The sequence below is a fragment of the Acanthochromis polyacanthus genome, chromosome 9 (genome assembly GCF_021347895.1).
Source record: "Acanthochromis polyacanthus isolate Apoly-LR-REF ecotype Palm Island chromosome 9, KAUST_Apoly_ChrSc, whole genome shotgun sequence".
NCBI classification, from domain to species: Eukaryota; Metazoa; Chordata; class Actinopteri; family Pomacentridae; genus Acanthochromis; species Acanthochromis polyacanthus.
In genome coordinates, this window is record NC_067121.1 from 8,598,093 (window position 1) to 8,617,212 (window position 19,120).

At 41.5% G+C, this 19,120-nt stretch overlaps 1 protein-coding gene across 33 annotated transcripts in view; it reads right to left on the reverse strand.

Annotated features, from left to right (window-relative positions):
- Positions 1-19,120, reverse strand: part of LOC110972179 (zinc finger protein ZFP2-like) — a 158,708-nt gene that overhangs the window by 39,871 nt on the left and 99,717 nt on the right. For 3 of the 33 annotated variants that reach the window (XM_051953053.1, XM_051953056.1, XM_051953054.1), the window contains exons 2-3: positions 6,082-6,414; positions 2,925-5,650 (exon numbers count right to left, since the gene is read on the reverse strand). The exons of 26 other annotated variants lie outside the window; for them this stretch is intronic. In XM_051953053.1, the coding sequence (XP_051809013.1) occupies positions 3,813-5,650; positions 6,082-6,414 (2,171 nt within the window). In that variant the 3' untranslated portion in view covers positions 2,925-3,812. Of the gene's footprint in view, positions 1-539; positions 1,048-2,431; positions 2,728-2,924; positions 5,651-6,081; positions 6,415-12,140; positions 12,432-19,120 lie in introns of those variants that run through there. 4 more of the 33 variants (XM_051953055.1, XM_051953080.1, XM_051953075.1 and 1 more) reach the window with 4 other exon arrangements.

The window sequence follows — 19,120 nt, forward strand, 5'->3', positions numbered from 1 at the left end:
TCATCCAGATGCCTGTCCTGCTTCCTCTGATAATTAATTTAACTGAGTAGCCACTTTCGAATGGTAAAATTAACTGCCAGTCACATCTGTTAACGGCAGCTTTTCCTCTCACGGGTTTTGGCACTTGGTAAGTTGCTCGGTTAAAGTTTAGAGGTTAGGAAAAAACCTCAAGGATATGTTTATAATAGGCCACCCATGGCCCCAAAGACCAGTAACCTTACAGAACCTTTTTAGATGTAATGCCCACAATAACCTGACTTTTTACCACCAGGGAAAATATTTATAATTAGTGACTGTGATAGAGATAAAGTGAATTTCCAATCTGTTAACTTTAATTGCAGGAAAAATGTTTATTATATTTTAGCAAGGGCGTAGCAATAGCTCTTAATCATCAGACAATTAATCAAACGTCAATAATCTTTCAATTGTTTAACACGACTCAAGCGGAACTATGCTTTCATAAAAGAGAAGTAATAATCACCCAGATTACATAATTTAGAGGGAGAGAGCAGCCGGCTTCGCCGTAGTCGACTGCTCACCTGAAACCCAACAAGTGTTTGAGACCTGCCGGGGCCCAGGGGGAAGTGGACGGGGGTCCAGACCAGATTTAGATCTGCATATATCCATTTTTGTTGTTTGGGCCAGTAAAAACTTTGTTAATCCATTCAGGTGTTGTTCCTCACATTGAAAACAGAGTTCAGTAATGTGCCTTCAGACAGCATTATTTACAGATCACAGTTCAGTAATCCTCCAACACTGCAGAATAAGCAGTACTTTGGTCCATAATTCCATCAGAACAGTTATTCCTTTGCAGATCATGTTGAATTCCCCGTCCGAGTTACGTGGTAAAATCCCCTTAGCTCAGGGCATTTCTAGCCTGGTTTGCATCAAGCGACTACCCCGCAACGACTCCCAACTTGCGTCTCGATCAGATGTAATTTATAGTTTACTGAACCTTATGCATATGCAATGACTCCATCTTTAACATAGCAATGATCTCATATTAAATTAATTTGAGCAATAACTTCATCTCTACCCCCTCCCAACTCGCACACTTGTACCATGCACTGACCGCACGGACACCTCCACTTTTAAGGAACTGAAACTATCTGTTTTGGACTGTCCAGACAGCCCATCTTGTCCCCCCCTGATCTCTCCTGTCTGCAGCTCAGCACAGGCTCCTGATCAGGAAATGGAAAAACAGATGTCAGCGTCTAACCGTCACTGGCATCCCATTGTGCAATCTTTTGGACAATGTTTACAGACTTATTAAAAAACCCCAATCTATTCTGAGTTTAATCTTTACGGTGAACACTTGACCCTAGTTCACTTAATTCGTGACTTCTTACCTCATTACAAAGTTAAAACCCTCTTATTTTAACAGTAGTCAAAACTCTTTCTAAAACATCTCAGTTTCATAGTAATCAAAACTCTTAAAAGCATTCCCATTTCATAAAGCACAAGTTCCTCTTTTTCGTCAAATCTATCAAACACATCAGTTTCCTATGGTAACCAAGAACATCACTTTTCACAGTGAGCTGCTCTTCTGATTTTTACACTGTTTCAACATTAAAGAATGTAAGAATAGACACTTGGTTAGTTCAAACACATTCATTAAGTTATGGCATAATTTGATCCTAAATCACAGGTTATAATATCACAATGTTCCCTTATTTAGCTGTTGTTCTGTCAGAGTCTCCCCTTTGTGGCTGATTTTGGGATCTCATATCTCCATGCTTCACAACACCCCCTTCTATGAGATCCCAGTCAGCCCCTATAAATGGCTGGTTTTGGAATCCCATATCTCCGTGCTTCACAACAAAACATAATAGTGGTAGTATCCACTTTATGAGAATAAATATTGTCCTTTGCATTCATAATGATGATGCTTATATATGTTCCAACATGCTTCACTAGTGTATAAGATGTCCTTTGTTAATTCCTTGAATAAAACTTTTGAATGGCAATTAAATAATTGGTGTGCTTAGTTACTTTTTTTCTGAAAGCTTAAAATATTTTTTATTGGTCATTTCTACATTGTCAACACTTTTTAAGTATTTACAAAGTACATTTAGCCCTGTTTTTGTTGTTGTCAAAGAGATAGTAACAAAATAAATACACACAATGCATATTTCTTGCTAAAAACCGAGTATCCTAAATAAAACATTGAATCCACCCCCGTAATCTTTTAATTTTTGCTGAAGCTCTCCTTCTTCTGCTTACCAATGGTCTTGGCTATGCATCTGCAAAATTTGGTACTTTTATCACAATTTGAACAATTCTTCCAAATATTCTCCTTAACCGCTGCACTATAAAGACCACCGTGTTGTCGGTAGAGAAATGTGAAAGTTGTCCTGCTTTTCATCCACACAAACTGCAGCTCCTCACTTTACTTCTATCAGCTCATTCAGACCATCATAGTTCCACAGACCTGTTGTGTGGAACTTTATCTCTGCGTTCCACATGTTATCCAGCAGTCTGCGCTGACGATCGATCTCCTCCTCGTACTGGACGATGGTTTTCTCAAACTCCGTGAATATTTCTTCAGCAGCAGCAGTTAGTCGCTCGTTGATCAACTCTCTCAGATTCTGGACTGAATTCATCTTTAAGTGATAAAATATTAATCTGAGACACGACAAAACAACCATCTGTAAAAACTTCCACACATCAGTACACGTTAGAAACGGTTTAAATAAGCTAACGTTAGCAATGACTTGGCTTCACTTCTACCGGATGTTGTTTTTTTTTAAACTTGTTCAGCCTTCAAATTAAAATGCTCTTTTTCGATCGCAGCTGTTGTAGTAAACTTATATTCTTATCATTAATAATGATAATAATAATAACAATAATAATAATAAGTTATTAAAAGTAAGAAAAGTAAAACGAAGAAATGATTCAAAAAACAAAAATCTCAAAAGGGATGGTTTTTCTGTTTTTTTAAATGTAGGTTTTAATATTGGTCATCAGGGACAGTATTCAAATTTAAAGCATGTGCGAACATTGAATGGAAATATGTACAATATTGTTAACCAAAACAAGTACCTGTGCTTCAACCATAACAGACGGATGGAGATTTTCTTCTTCGGTTCATTTGAAAAGTCCAAAACAGTTGAAATACTTACAAGACACTTGAAATATGAGGACCGTTAATGATGATGATTTTTGTTCCACACAAACGAAACAAAAATAAACAACTTCAAACAACCTTGAAATCAACCAACAAAAATGAATCAATAGATATTTTTAAAAAAAGAACAGAGTGAAGTGATAGGGACTGAATTAAGCAAAAGTAAAAATACCAAACTATAACAATCTTGATGAATTTGATAAATAATTTGCAGAATACTATAATCTACAAAGTTGTGAAATTTCAACCATTTGAACTGCAAGAATAGTGAATTTGGTGGATCTCTATTTTTGTCGATTGATCATTAAGGCTCTTTACTGTATAATGAAAATTCCAGACAGCCATGTGTAAATTCATGTTCACTACATTAAATCAGAGCAACACCATCCCATTTCACCCAGGTCAAGCCAAAATTCATAAACAACATTAAATTAACAATTAGGTTGTTAGTCACAAGGATTATATTCACAGTTGTGTTTTATCGAAATGCAAAAAGTTGCTATGTATCCACTGGACAGTTTCACAGATTTTAAAAGATCTATGTCTCACAATCTGACCAGCAATAACCTCAGAATCATTGCTGAAGTGGTCTAAAGGCACTTCAAATCTACAAGACCTACTTGTGTCCTGAACGATGTGATTGAGCGCGTGTTTAACCAAGTTTTGTTTCACTGATGTTTCAGGACTACAGCGTCTCACCTGCGTGAGTTCTAATGTGCTTAGTCAGATTGTTTCTTCTACAGAAACGTTTCCCACATGTTTCACAAGAATATGGCTTTTCACCTGTGTGAATTCTCATGTGGCTAGTCAGACTACTACTGTGACTGAAACTTTTTCCACACGTTTCACAAGAATATGGCCTCTCACCTGTGTGAGTTCTCATGTGCACAGTCAGACTACCATGTTCACTGAACCTTTTCCCACATCTGTCACAACAATATGGTTTTTCACCTGTGTGATTTCTCATATGAACATATAGACTACCACTGCCTTTGAATTTTTTCCCACATCTTTCACAACAATATGCCTTCTCACCTGTGTGAGTTCTCATGTGGCTAGTCAGACTATTTTTGTGGCTGAAACTTTTTCCGCAGGATTTACAAGAATATGGTGTCTCACCTGTGTGAATTCTCATGTGCACAGTCAGATTATTTCTTTTACTGAAACTTTTTCCACATGTTTCACAAGAATATGGCTTTTCACCTGTGTGAGTTCTTATGTGCACAGACAGATGCACGTTTTTACTGAAACTTTTTCCACACGTTTCGCAAGAATATGGCTTTTCACCTGTGTGAGTTCTCATGTGGACAGTCAGACTAGTTTTGTGGCTGAAACTTTTTCCACAGGTTTTACAAGAATACGGTCTCTCACCTGTGTGAGTTCTCATGTGGACAGTCAGATGATTAGGGAAAAAAAAACTTTTCCCACATCTTTCACAAGAATATGGCTTTTCACCTCTATGATGTTTCATGTGGACATATAGACTGCTACGACTCTTGAATTTTTTCCCACATCTGTCACAACAAGACGCCTCTGTAGACGTCTCACCTGTGTGAGTTCTCATGTGCGCAGTCAGGTGGTGGCTTTGACGAAACCTTTTTCCGCAGGTTTCACAAGTATATGGCCTCTCACCTGTATGAGTTCTCATGTGATTAGTCAGACTAATATTGTGAATGAAACTTTTTCTGCAGATTTTACAAGAAAATGGCCTCTCACCCGTGTGACTTCTGAAATGCGCAGTCAGATGACTACTTTTGCTGTAACGTTTCCCACAAGTTTCACAAGAAAACCGTTTGTCACCTTTGTCAGTAATCATATGGACTTTCAGGTCAGGCCGCAAATTACATTCTTTTCTGCATGCATTGTCAGCATTTGGTTTTACACTGTTGTGGACTTGGTGATGTCTCTTCATTTGGTACTTATTCTGAAAGGTTTTTCCACAAACATCACATTTTAAAGACTTTCTTCCTGTGTCTGTATCACAGTGACTTCCTGACAATGAAGACTTGTCTGCATTGTTACTGTGACTGTTCTCTCTGTTATGACTCTTCTTTGCCTTCAGCATTGCATTTCTAGTTGACCCTGAGTCTACATGCTTGCTTCCCTCCTCATGTGGGCTCTCAGCTACTGGTGTATTGTAAGAGAGGAGCTGGTCCCTGTTTGGTTCTAGTTCACTCTGGTCACCGTCCTTATCAGCTGAAGTCAATAGAAAGGTGTCAGTAGCTTGATTCAGTACAATCTGCTGTTTCTGCTGACTGGTACAGAGTTGCTCCGGTTCCTCGTTAATCTCTAAAGGTTCTGGGTCTTTCTGGTCCAGGCTGATGCAGAATTCATTCTGTTCCTCTTTCATCTGTGGAGTCTCTGGGTCTTTCTGGTCCAGGCAAGTGCTGAATTTCTCCTCTTCCTCTTTAATCTCTAGAGGCGTTGGGACCTCCTGATCCAGACTAAACTTCTTCTCCTGGTTACAGAGCTGCTGATGAGCAAGACCATTCCTCTCTTTCCAGACATCTTGAAGTGGGTGGTCTGAGTGGTAGAGAGCATGAAAAAGTTATTAACATGATGATAAGGAAGGAAACATCTGAGAGAAGACATGAAGTCCTCTCACATTCTTCCTCACATTGGCTCATCCTGAACAGCAATATAAAGTCATGCACCTCTGTGGAAACAGCACAACCATGACTACAAGTAGAAAAAGTTATGAAATGACATTTCTGCAGAATGGCACAGTTCTGGCATGAATTAAAAACAACAAACAAAAAGAAAAAAATGGTGGAAGCGTTGATGTATCCAAGCCACAGCAAGACGGCAAATAGACAGTTCAAATAAATGTCAACGAGTTAGGATCCAACAGCAGATTTCTGCCTGAAAATAAATGGAACTCAGAACTCTAATTAGGATCTTAAGTTCATCACATTCCTTTGCTAGTTCATTAAGACAATCATAGGTTTACATACCAATTCTGTGTAATATTATTTGTGGTTTCCAGACGGCATCCACCAGCCTGGGCTCATAATCAATCTCTTCATCCAACTGGCCGAGTCGTTTATCAGACACTCCAAATATTTCTCTGGATATTTCTGCACAGTTGGATTCACACTGAACCAGTGAGTTAGCCTCTTTAATCAGTGCAAGATGCTCTCCCTCCCCACTGGTGCACAGTTCCTCCTGCTCCTCATTCTTCTGTGGAGCATCTGGATCATCCTGGTCCACACTGGAGTTCTTCTCCTGGTTGCAGAGATTCTGCTCAGCAAGAACATTCTCCTCCTGGACATGTTGCTGCAGAAGGTCTGGAGGACAAAATGAAAAAAGTAAAAGCTTGTTAAAGGTGACAATAGGTGATGCACATCTGAGCTAATAACACTCTGAAAACCAAGCACTGTCTGGGTAGATTTTGCTCCTGTCACATTTTTCCTCACTGTGGGATTATTTTTCAGTGCAACATAAAATCCTGCACCTCGGTGGAAACAGCACAACCATGACTAGAACTACAGAAAATTCACAAATTTCTTCTGAGCAGTATGAATAGAATAGAGAAGAGAAGAGAATAGAATATACTTTATGATCCCACAAGAGGAACTTTGCAATGTCACAGCAGCTAAGTGACAGGAAGGAAAATCAAGAAAACACAATTATAAATCAAAGACGTAAGATATATACACTATATATTCAATACAAATAAGAAAAACTGAAAACAACAGGGACACGAACAACACCAATTTAAGAATACACTGTATAGACAAATGAATTTCACAGTTGGCACTTGGAACAGCTTGGACATAAATTACAATTAAAATGGCTCCACTTCAAACTGTTTTTCAGCCATACTGACCTGATATGTTTTATTTTGCTGTCAGTCTCGTCATCTCCTGTCTTCTCTATGTAATCACACTCTACATGTCATCTAAAGTCTTGTTAAAATGCAAAGGGCATAGCATAAGCTTTTCAATCACAACACTCAATGAGACTTAGTTAAAACATAAACATCAAGATTCTTCCAAATGACTAACAACTCATGAATGGAACCAGGCTTACATAAAAGAAAGGCAATAATCACCCAGATTACGTAATTTGGAGAGGGAGAGCAGTCGGTGTGGCCATCGCCGACTGCTCACGTGAAGACCGACGAGCCTCCGAGGCTCACTGGACCCAGGGGGAAGTGGAGGGAGCTCTGTCCAGATTTAGATTTGCTTGTATCCTTTTTCGCTATTTGGGCCAGTAGAAACTTTGTTTTAATCCACTTTGGTGTGGTTCTTCATGGAAATAATAGAGTTCAGTAATTTTCCTTCAGTCAGCATTATTTTTAGATCACAAACCTCTGTAATGCTCAAAACAGTGCAGAAAAAGCAGTCTTTTAGTCCAATATTACAGTGGAACAATTATTCCTGTGCAGATCATGTTGAATTACCCCTCCAAGTTGTTGCATGCTAAAATCCCCTCTGCTCAGAGCTTTGTTGCCTGGATTGCAACGAGTAACTACCATGCAACAACTCCCAACAAATTCTCTTCAACAGGTGTATTTCATACTCAACTGAACCCCCTTCAGGTTTTACATATGCAATGACAGCACCCTTAATTTACATACGTAATGATCTCATACTAAATTAACTTGAGCAATGACTTCATGCTCCCTCCTTCCAACTCGTGCACTCTTCCACCTCATCGATCATAAGACCTTTCCATGTTTGAGGAACTAAAACTATCTACACTCAACAAAAATATAAACGCAACACTTTTGTTTTTGCTCCCATTTTTATGAGATTAACTCAAAGATCTAAAACTTTTTCCACATGCACAATATCACCATTTCTCTCAAATATTGTTCACAAATCTGTCTAAATCTGTGATAGTGAGCACTTCTCCTTTGCTGAGATAATCCATCCCACCTCACAGGTGCGCCATATCAAGATGCTGATTAGACACCATGATTAGTGCACAGGTGTGCCTTAGACTGCCCACAATAAAAGGCCACTCTGAAAGGTGCAGTTTTGTTTTATTTGGGGGGGGGGGTCCACTCCTCTTCAATGGCTTTGCGAAGTTGCTGGATATTGGCGGGAAGTGGTACACGCTGTCATATACGCCGATCCAGAGCATCTCAAACATGCTCAATGGGTGACATGTCCGGTGAGTATGATGGCCATGCAAGAACTGGGACGTTTTCAGCTTCCAAGAACTGTGTACAGATCCTTGCAACATGGGGCCATGCATTGTCCTGCTGCAACATGAGGTGATGTTCTTGGATGTATGGCACAACATCCTTTCGGCTTTTCCATTCAGGGGTCGCCACAGCGAATCAATTGCCTCCATCTAACTCTGTCTTCTGCATCCTCTTCTCTCACACCAACTACCTTCATGTCCTCTTTAACCACATCCATAAACCTCCCTTTTGGTTTTCCTCTAGGCCTCCTGCCTGCCAATGGGAAACTCAGCATCCTTCTACCAATATATTCACTCTCTCTCCTCTGGACAAGTCCAAACCATCTCAGTCTGGCCTCTCTGACTTTACTCATTCCTGATCCTATCCATCCTGGTCACTCCCAAAGAGAACCTCAGCATCTTCAGTTCTGCTACCTTCAGCTCTGCCTCTTGTCTTTTCCTCAGAGACACTGTCTCCAGACCAAACAACATGGCTGGTCTCACCACAGTTTTGTAAACCTTTCCTTTCATTTTAGCTGAAACTCTTCTATCACACATCACACGTGACACTTTTCTCCAGCCTGCCTGTACACGCTTCTTCACCTCCTTTCCACACTCTCCATTGCTCTGTACTGTTGACCTTAAGTACTTAAAATCCTCCACCTTCTTGATCTCTTCTCCCTGTAACCTCACTCTTCCACTCGGGTCCCTCTCATTCACACACAGATACTCCGTCTTGCTGCGGCTAACCTTCATTCCTCTTCTTTCCAGGGCAAACCTCCACCCCTCTAGCTTCTCATCCATCTGTTCCCTGCTCTCACTACAGATCACAATGTCATCTGCAAACATCATAGTCCATGGAGACTCCTGTCTAACCTCGTCTGTCATCCTGTCCATCACCATAGCAAACAAGAAGGGGCTCAGAGCAGATCCCTGATGTAGTCCTACCTCCACCTTGAACTCCTCTGTCACACCTACAGCACACCTCACCACTGTCTTACAGTCCTCATACATGTCCTGCACCACTCTAACATATTTCTCTGCCACTCCACTCTAACATACTTCTCTGCCACTCCAGACTTCCTCATACAAAACCACAGTTCCTCTCTGGGCACCCTGTCATAAGCTTTCTCCAGATCTACAAAGACACAATGCAGCTCCTTCTGACCTTCTCTGTACTTCTCTATCAACATCCTCAAAGCAAATACTGCATCTGTTGTACTCTTTCTTGGCATGAAACCATACTGCTGCTCACAGATGTTCACCTCTGCCCTTAGTCTAGCTTCAACTACTCTTTCCCATAGCTTCATCGTGTGGCTCATCAGCTTTATTCCTCTGTAGTTGCCACAACTCTGTGCATCTCCCTTGTTCTTAAAGATGGGCACCAGCACACTTCTCCTTCATTCCTCGGGCATCTTCTCACTATCTAAGATCCTGTTGAACAACCCAGTCAGAAACTCTACTGCTACCTCTCCAAGACACTTCCATACCTCCACAGGTATATCATCAGGACCAAGTGCCTTTCCACTCTTCATCCTCTTCAATGCCCTCCTCACTTCATCCTTACTAATCTTGGCTACTTCCTGGTCCACAACAGTCACCCCTTCTACTCTTCGTTCTCTCTCATTTTCCTCATTCATCAACTCTTCAAAGTACTCTTTCCATCTTCCCATCACACTATTGGCACCTGTCAACACACTTCCATCCTTATCCTTTATCACCCTAACCTGCTGCACGTCCTTCCTATCTCTGTCTCTCTGCCTTACCAACCTGTACAGATCAATCTCTCCCTCCTTACTGTCCAACCTAACATACAAGTCATCGTAAGCCCCTTGTTTGGCCTTTGCCACCTCTACTTTCACCTTACGCTGCATCTCCCTGTACTCCTGTCTACTCTCTTCAGTTCTCCCAGTGTCCCACTTCTTCTTAGCTAACCTCTTTCTCTGGATCCACTCCTGCACCTCCTCATTCCACCACCAAGTCTCCTTATCTCCTTTCCTTCCAGATGACACACCAAGTACTCTCCGACCTGTCTCCCTGATCACATTTGCTGTAGTTGTCCAGTCATCTGGAAGCACCTCCTGACCATCCAAAGCCTGTCTCAACTCTTTCCTGAAAGTCATACAACACTCTTCCTTTTTCAGCTTCCACCATTTGGTCCTCTGCTCTGCCTTTGCCCTCTTCATCTTCTTCACCACCAGGGTCATCCTACACACCACCATCCTATGCTGTCTGGCTACACTCTCACCTACCACTACTTTGCAGTCACTGATCTCCTTCAGATTACACCGTCTACACAAGATGTAGTCTACCTGTGTGCTCCTACCTCCACTCTTATAGGTCACCCTATGTTCCTGCCTCTTCTGGAAGAAAGTATTCACTACAGCCATTTCCATCCTTTTTGCAAAGTCAACCACCATCTGTCCTTCTGCGTTCCTCTCCTGGATACCAAACCTGCCCATGACCTCCTCATCATCTCTGTTTCCTGCACCAACATGTCCATTGAAGTCTGCACCAATGACAACTCTCTCACTTCTAGGGATACTCTGCATCACTTCATCAAGGTCCAACCAGAATTTCTCATTCTCCTCCCGCTCACATCCTACCTGTGGAGCATACCCACTAAAAACATTGAACATCACACCTTCGATTTCTAGCTTCAGGCTCATCACTCAATCTGACACTCTTTTTACCTCCAGGACATTCCTAACAAACCCCTCCTTCAAGATAACTCCTACTCCATTTTTCTTCCTATATACACCATGATAGAACAACTTGAACCCTGCTGAGAGTGAGGGACCGCCACCGAGTAAAAAAAAGGTCTGTATATAGGAAAGAGTGGGAAAGTGAATATTTGTGGGTAACAGGGGTCAAGGGTGATACTGAGAGGGTTTTTTGTAAGCTTTGCCGGACGTCATTTTCAGTTGGACATGGAGGGGAATATGAGCTCACGGAGATGACAGATGTTTGGTGGACCTGATCAAGTCTGAAATCCAGGTGAAGAGCAACTTCTCATTGAGCTGCAAGGACTTCTACACTTATGTAGTGAAAGAAAAGGCCCTCCTCAATGCTGCATGCTCAAACAAAAAATACCAGTTCAAGAAAAATGTATGTATGTAAGTGTATTCACTTTGAATAGATATTCAGTGAAAGTGCATCTGTCAATTCATTGATTTTTTTTTAAAGAATATTTTTCTAATCTTTATTTAGAAAAAATACACATTGAAAGCTAAAGGTTTATTAACAGTGGTTGCCTATTCATGGCCATACATTAGCAATTACAAATGTTTAGGGGAATAATACGTTATTAATATACCATGTAAAGAGGTATGTGATAGAAATGGCTTCACTACTATTAGTGAGTCTGCCTGCAAAGTGAGGTCACTGTCGTGCCGAGTGGTGTCCCACATTGTCCCTCAGAAACATACCCCTTGTCCCCCCTTGGGCTTATTGGTAGGTGGTCACCCTAACCAGCTCGCTACCTTCTCCTGTCATAGTTCCAACATTGAAAGTCCCTACTCTCAGTCCTAGGCTCTTGGTGTTCCACATCTTCCTCCCCTTCTTCTTTGACCAACAGTGGTCCATTTTCCACCGGCACCCTGTAGGTCGACAGCACCGATGGCGGTCGTTAACCCGGGCCTCGACCGATCCGGAATGGAAGTCATACATTTGATTCGCATGTTTGATTTGGCCAAAGTTTTACGTCGGATGCCCTTCCTGACACAACCCTCTGTATTTACCCCGGCACAAGAAGACACTGGCTCGTGTCCCCTTGCGGCTACATGAGTTGATGTTTGCCTGATGTCTTTGGGATTATTACGAACCCTGAAATTTAAAGACCACCGTGGAGTCGGTACAGAAATGTGAAAGTTCCACAAACCTGTTGTGTGGAACTTTATCTCTGCTTTCCACGTGTTATCCAGCAGTCTGCGCTGACGATCGATCTCCTCCTCGTACTGGACGATGGTTTTCTCAAACTCCGTGAATATTTCTTCAGCAGCAGCAGTTAGTCGCTCGTTGATCAACTCTCTCAGATTCTGGACTGAATTCATCTTTAAGTGATAAAATATTCATCTCAGACACGACAAAACATCAGTACACGTGAGAAACGGTAAGCTAACGTTAGCAATGGGTTGGCTTCACTTCTGCCGGATGTTGTTGTCTTTTTTGACTTGATGAGCCTTCAAATTAAAATGTTCTTTTTCGGTAGCTGTTTTCATTAAGTTTATAATAATAATAATAAGAAGAAGAAATTATTCGACGTAAGAAAAATAAAAGTAAGAAAGTATTCAAAAAACAACAATCTCAAAAGGGATGTTTTTTTCTTTTTGTTTTTAAATGTCAGTATTAATATTCTCCATCAGGGACAGTAGGCAAACTTAAAGTATGTGCTAACATAAAAGGGAAATATGTACAACATTGTTAACCAAAACAAATAATTCCAACTCTAAGAAACTAGTCCACATTTTCTTATTCACTTCATTTGAGAAGTCCAAAAATAATTCATATACTAACAAGACACTTAAAAATACGATGATGATTTTTGTTCCACACGAAGAAAACAAAAATAAACAACTTCAAACAAACCACAGAACAAGCACAATACATATATCAATGAATAAATATTCCAGAAAGAAAAACAACAGTGAAGTGACAGTGACTGAATAAAGCAAATGTAAAAATACCAAACTACAACAATCCTCTATGAAAAGTAACATCTTTAATCAAAACCTAACTTAAGTAGAAATCAGTATTATCAGCAACATGCATAGAAAATATTAAAGGTAATACTGCCAGAAAATGGACTCTGTCACTGTTTTACTCATATAAATGATGTTTACTAGTGAGTTCATGATGCTGTTTGATTGGGAGCCATTTTTAGCTGCTTTATACTTGATGCTGTTACTTTATGTACTGGCAGGTAAATCAGCAATGTATCCTACTCTCTGAGGTCATCATATGCTTGTAGAGGTGACATCCTGGTCAATTTTGAAGATCGGCAGAAAATATGGTATGGGATGGTATGAAAACTTTTATTTCCCTCTGAACTGTAATAAAGTGGAAATATAAAGCTTTAGAAATAGATCCACCAAAGTCAATTTTGTATTTAAATACATTATTTGGGTGAAAGCACTGAGGTACTTACCACAGCTCATTAAGTCGGAAAGAAATATTTCAAATGATCAAAAGGCATTAAACAATGAAAGATTGTAATTACCAATGAGACAGAGTCCTATTTTCATCCAGGAACCACCAAAAACAACAAAACAAAACAAACTGCAATCACTGGTGGTGTAAAGTTACTCAGTACAATTGCTGGTGTGGACATTTAAGTGCACTTTTAAAGTACTTCTCTTATACGTCCATTCCACTGCATTTTAGAGGACAATGATATACTTTCTACTGCACTAAATTTCTCTAACTTGTTCTATTATTGAACAGTGAGATTTAATAATGGAATATTGAGTGTGATTTCCATTCTTTTGATTCTGTGTCTAGATTGTTTCATAAATCGACCATTTTTACACAAATACAACGTTCCATTGTATTTGGAACAAATCGTTGGCAATCGTTTAATGCCAACGATTTGATTTTAGATAATAAATTGGATAGTCTTCTCCTGACGGAGACATGGCTTGGCACCGATGCACCTGCTGTTCTCACCGAGGCTTCCCCACCAAATTTTAACTTCTTATTCTCCACTAGACAGGGTAAAAGAGGAGGCGAAACAGCCTCCATTACAAGCGAAACACTCACCCCAACTGAAGTATCTTTTAACAGTTACTCATCATTTGAGCATCACGCTTTTGTTTTTAGCAGCGACCAGATTCTCTGTAACAGTCTACAGACCACGTCATCATTCCAGCCTTTTTATCAGTGAATTCTCAGAACTTCTATCAACCATTCACACAAAATATAACAGAATTTTAATAACTGGTGATTTTAATTTAAATGTCGACAACATCTCGGACCCAATGTCCAGAGACTTTTCAAATCTTTTAGACTGTCTTGATTTTAAACAGCATGTCACACAGCCAACTCACAATAGAGGACACACCCTGGACCTGGTTAGACCATGGCCTGTCCATTGGTGGGTCATCTGTTGCTGACCTGGCTGTGTCTGACCATTACTGTGTGTTTTTTAATATCACCAGTTTTAATCAGCGTGGGGCCGCAGTCAGAACAGTGAGGAAACACTACCTAACTTCTGAAGTGGCTGCAAATTTTACTGAGATGTTACAGAGCACTCCTGCAGTAATTTTACCTGCACCGTGTGATCTTATCGTTGATCATTTTAACCGTAATCTGAAGTCAACCTTGGACTCAGTAGCTGCACTTTTAACTAAGCAATCAAAAGAAAACTTATACCCCCATGGAGAAAAAATGATCAAATCAATCAATTAAAAATAAACTGCAGGACTGCTGAGAGGAGATGGAGGAAATCAAAATAAACATTATATTATGAAATGCTATACGTCAACAACTCAAAACATACAATGAAACAGGCAAGAACATCTTATTTCGCACAATTCATCACAGAGCATAAAAACAAACCCCCGTTTCCTCTTTTGCACTTTTAATGTTTTAACAGGCACTAATTTTAATAAAGCTTTTAAGGCGCCCACAGATGTTCTTTGTGAGAACTTTGCAGACCACTTCAGAACCAAGATCAAGGGCATCAGATCCAGCCTTTTATCCGAACAAGTCTTACCTGTTAACACACCTGATCTGCTGTCCTTGCCTGAGGAAACACTGGAGAGTTTTGCCCTGGTTGATGCAAGGACACTTGGTCGAGTTTTCTCCCAAGTAAACTCAACCACCTGCTTTTTAGATCCAATTCCCACACCACTTCTAAAATCATTTTATGGATTCTTTGAGGAAGAGTTTTTAAACATAATGAACTGCTCTCTTCAGACAGGTGTCTTCCCCACTGCCTTTAAAATGGCGGTGGTGAAGCCCCTCCTGAAGAAGAGCAATTTAGACCCCATTGTTTTTAATAACTACCGTCCTGTATCCAACTTACCATTTTTAAGTAAAATTTTAGAAAAACTGTTTTTTTTTAACCAAATCAATGACTTTTTAAACAGAATTAATATTTTAGAAAAACATCAGTCTGGTTTCAGGATGAACCACAGTACAGAGACAGCACTTTTAAAGATTTTAAAGGACATCAGGTGGAACGTGGATAACAAAAAACTAAGTGTTGGTTCTACTGGATCTAAGCGCTGCTTTTGATACAGTAGACCATCATGTTTTATTAAACAGACTCAGACACCTGGTCGGACTCTCTGGTACTGCTTTTAACTGGTTCGCTTCTTACCTCACAGACCGATGTTTTTATGTAAGTATGGATACGTGTTCCTCAGAAACCCATGAAATTAGGTGTGGGGTTCCCCCATGGTCAATTTTAGGTCCAATGCTTTTTAATCTTTATATGCTTCCTCTTGGGGACATCATCAGGAGACACGGCATCAGTTTCCATAGCTACGCTGATGATACACAGCTGTACATTGCCGTGTCTCCTGATGACACAGGGCCAATTGATACTCTTTTGTGTATTTTAGACATGAAGTCATGGATGGCAGTGAACTTCTTACAGCGCAACCAGGACAAAACTGAGGTTTTAGTTATAGGTCTTAAAGGTCAGAGAGAGAAACTTTTTCCAAAATTACATGAAAAACCAGCAGAATTTGTAAAAAAAACCTGGGCGTGATTTTTGACTCTGAGCTGAGCTTCATCCCACATATCAAACAGAGAACGAAGATAGGTTTTTACCATCTTAAGAATGTGGCCAGAATCCACCCATTTCTCTCTCAGGCCAGCATGGAGGTGCTAATGCATGCTTTTATCTCTTCTTGTTTAGACTATTGTAATGCCCTGCTCTCTGGTCTTCCCAAAAAGAGTATTTTTAATCTCCAGCTATTACAAAACTCAGCGGCACACGTGCTGACAAGGACAAGAGGGCGGGAAGATCCCCGGTTCAAATCCCGGTTTGGGCCTGGGATCTTTCTGCATGGAGTTTGCATGTTCTTCCTGTGCATGCGTGGGTTTTCTCCGGGCACTCCGGCTTCCTCCCACAGTCCAAAAATATGCTGAGGTTAATTGACTACTCTAAATTGTCCGTAAGTGTGAATGTGAGTGTGATTGTTTGTCTGTATATGTATCCCTGCAACAGACAGGTGACCTGTTCAGGGTGTCCCCTGTCTTCACCCGAGTCAGCTGAGATAGGCTCCAGCACCCCCAGTGACCCTAGTGAGGATAAAGAGGTGTATAGAGAATGGACGGATGGACATTATTTGCAGAATACTGTAATCCACTATGTCGTGAAATTTCAACCACTTTAACTGTAGGAATAATGGGTTTTGTAGCGGACACGGCTTGGCTTTCTTTGCAATGCTAAGGGAGAGGCCAAACCAGGTAAGAAACCCTTTTTGTTTTAGTTGTAAACCTATAGCCCATAAAAAACTGCCACTTTGGACAGTACACAGGATGAGGAAGCCTCCCATTCTCAGGAGGAAACTCCATTAGTGTCAGAGGTGAAATATAGTAGGACCGCTGTGATTCATCCTCACATCTACGGTCCTCTGGAGTAAATCGCGCTACATTCATTTCTGGGGTGATTTCAATCATCACCCTTCCAAGTTGCATGGTAAAAATCTACTCTAATCAGGCCTGCTGCCACCTGGGGTCAGTCAGACGACTTGCTCCGAGTGGCTACGTTGCAACAACTCCCAACTTGCTTCTCTATCAATTGTACTTTATAACAAACTGAACCCCCCTTCAGGTTTTACATATGCAATGACAGCACTCTTAATTTACATACGCAATGATAAGACAAGACAAGATAAGATTATCCTTTATTACTCCCCGTGTCTGGGGAAATTTCCCATGTTACAGCAGCATACAGCGTACAGTAGAGCCAACAATAAGCAACAAAAACAACAATATAATGAGAATCATAATAACAATCACAATATGTTCAGGAGTGTCGGATGGAAAAAGTGGCTTATGGAATGATGTGAAGTCCAAGAAGACTCAAATAGTGCAAGAACTGTACAGATTATGTGGTAAAGGATGATGTGATAGAGTCCAGTTTTGTGTTAACATCAGTCAGTGATGCTGATGTTATAAAGTCTTATAGCAGATGGAAGGAATGACTTGCGATAGCGCTGCTTCTTGCAGGTTAGGTGTCTCAGTCTACTGCTTAAAAAGCTACTTTGAGACACCACAGTGTCATGCAGTGGGTGAGAGGGGTTGTCCATGATGGATGTGAGCTTTGCCAACATCCTCCTCTCACCCACCTCCTCTATGGAGTCCAGGTAACAGTCCAGCACAGAACCGGCCCTCCTGACCAGTCTGTTCAGTCTCTTTCTGTCCCTTTCAGAGCTCCCTGCTCCCCAGCAGACCACTGCATAGAAAACAGCAGACACTACCACGGAGTCATAGAATGTCCGGAGCAGAGTCCTGCAAACTCCAAATGACCTCAGTCTCCTCAGCAGGTGGAGACGACTTTGGCCCTTCTTGTACAGGACCTCTGTGTTGTGTGACCAGTCCAGTTTGTTGTTAAGGTGAAGACCCAGGTATTTGTATGAGTCCACTATTTCATGTCCATACCCTGGATGTTCACCGGTGCAGTCTGAGTTGCCCTCCTCCTGCGGAAGTCGATGGTCATCTCTTTCGTCTTACTGGCGTTGAGCTGCAGATGGTTTCGCTCACACCAGTCGACAAAGTCAGAGATGACTGTCCTGTACTCCAGCTCGTCCCCATTAGACACACACCCAACAATGGCTGCATCATCAGAGAATTTCTGGAGGTGACAGCTCCCAGTGTAGTAGTAGTGTAGTAGTTGTAGTGGAAGTCCGATGTGTACAGGATAAAGAGAAAGGGAGAGAGCACTGTACCCTGTGGGGCCCCCATGCTGCTGACCACTACATCAGAAACACAGTCCTGAAGCCTCACGTACTGTGGTCTGTTGGTGAGGTAGTCGATGATCCAAGCAGCTAGGTGACAGTCTACTCCCGCTCCCTCAAGCTTCACCCTGAGAAGAGAAAGCTGGATTGTGTTGAAAGCACTGGAGAAGTCAAAGAACATGACCCTCATAGTGCTGCCGGTGTCCTCCAGGTGAGTCAGCGATCTGTGCAGCAGGTAGACAACTGCGTCATCCACTCCAATGTTCGGTTGGTAAGCAAACTGCAGTGGTTCCAGATTAGGGCTCACCAGGGGGCGTAGGTTCCTGAGGATGATCCTCTCCATCATCTTCATCAGATGAGAAGTGAGGGCCACAGGTCTGAAGTGGTTTGGCTCCCTGGGGTTCTGGAGCCGATTCCATCAGGACCTGCGGCTTTCCTGGTCTTGATCTTTTTTAACTTACTTCTCACCTGATCAGCTGTTATGGAGAGGCTGGGGGTGGAGGAGGATAGGGAGGAGAGGGGGTGATGTTGGTGGTGGTGGGGGGTGAGACAGGGAGAGGTGGTGGGGCTGTATATGGAATCCAGAGGTGGTGGAGGGTGGGGGGAGGAGGAGAGGTGCTGTTGATGGTATAGAGCTGAGGTGTGAAGAAGGAGCTGGCTGGTCAGTGCTTTGATGAGAGGGGGGAGGAGTGGGAGCAGAGTCAAACCTGTTAAAGAACAGATTCAGCTCATTGGCCCACTCCCGGTCTCCTGCTGCAGCTCCCCTCTCATGGCCTCCGCTGTACCCAGAGATGGATCTCAGGTCTTTCCAGACCTCCCTTGTGTGATCTGATACTAAATTAACTTGAGCAATGACTTTATGTTCTCCATGCTCTCCCCCCTCCTTTATCAATCATAAGACCTCTCCCTGTTTTAAGAACTAAAGCTATCTTTTGGACTGTCTGTGCCG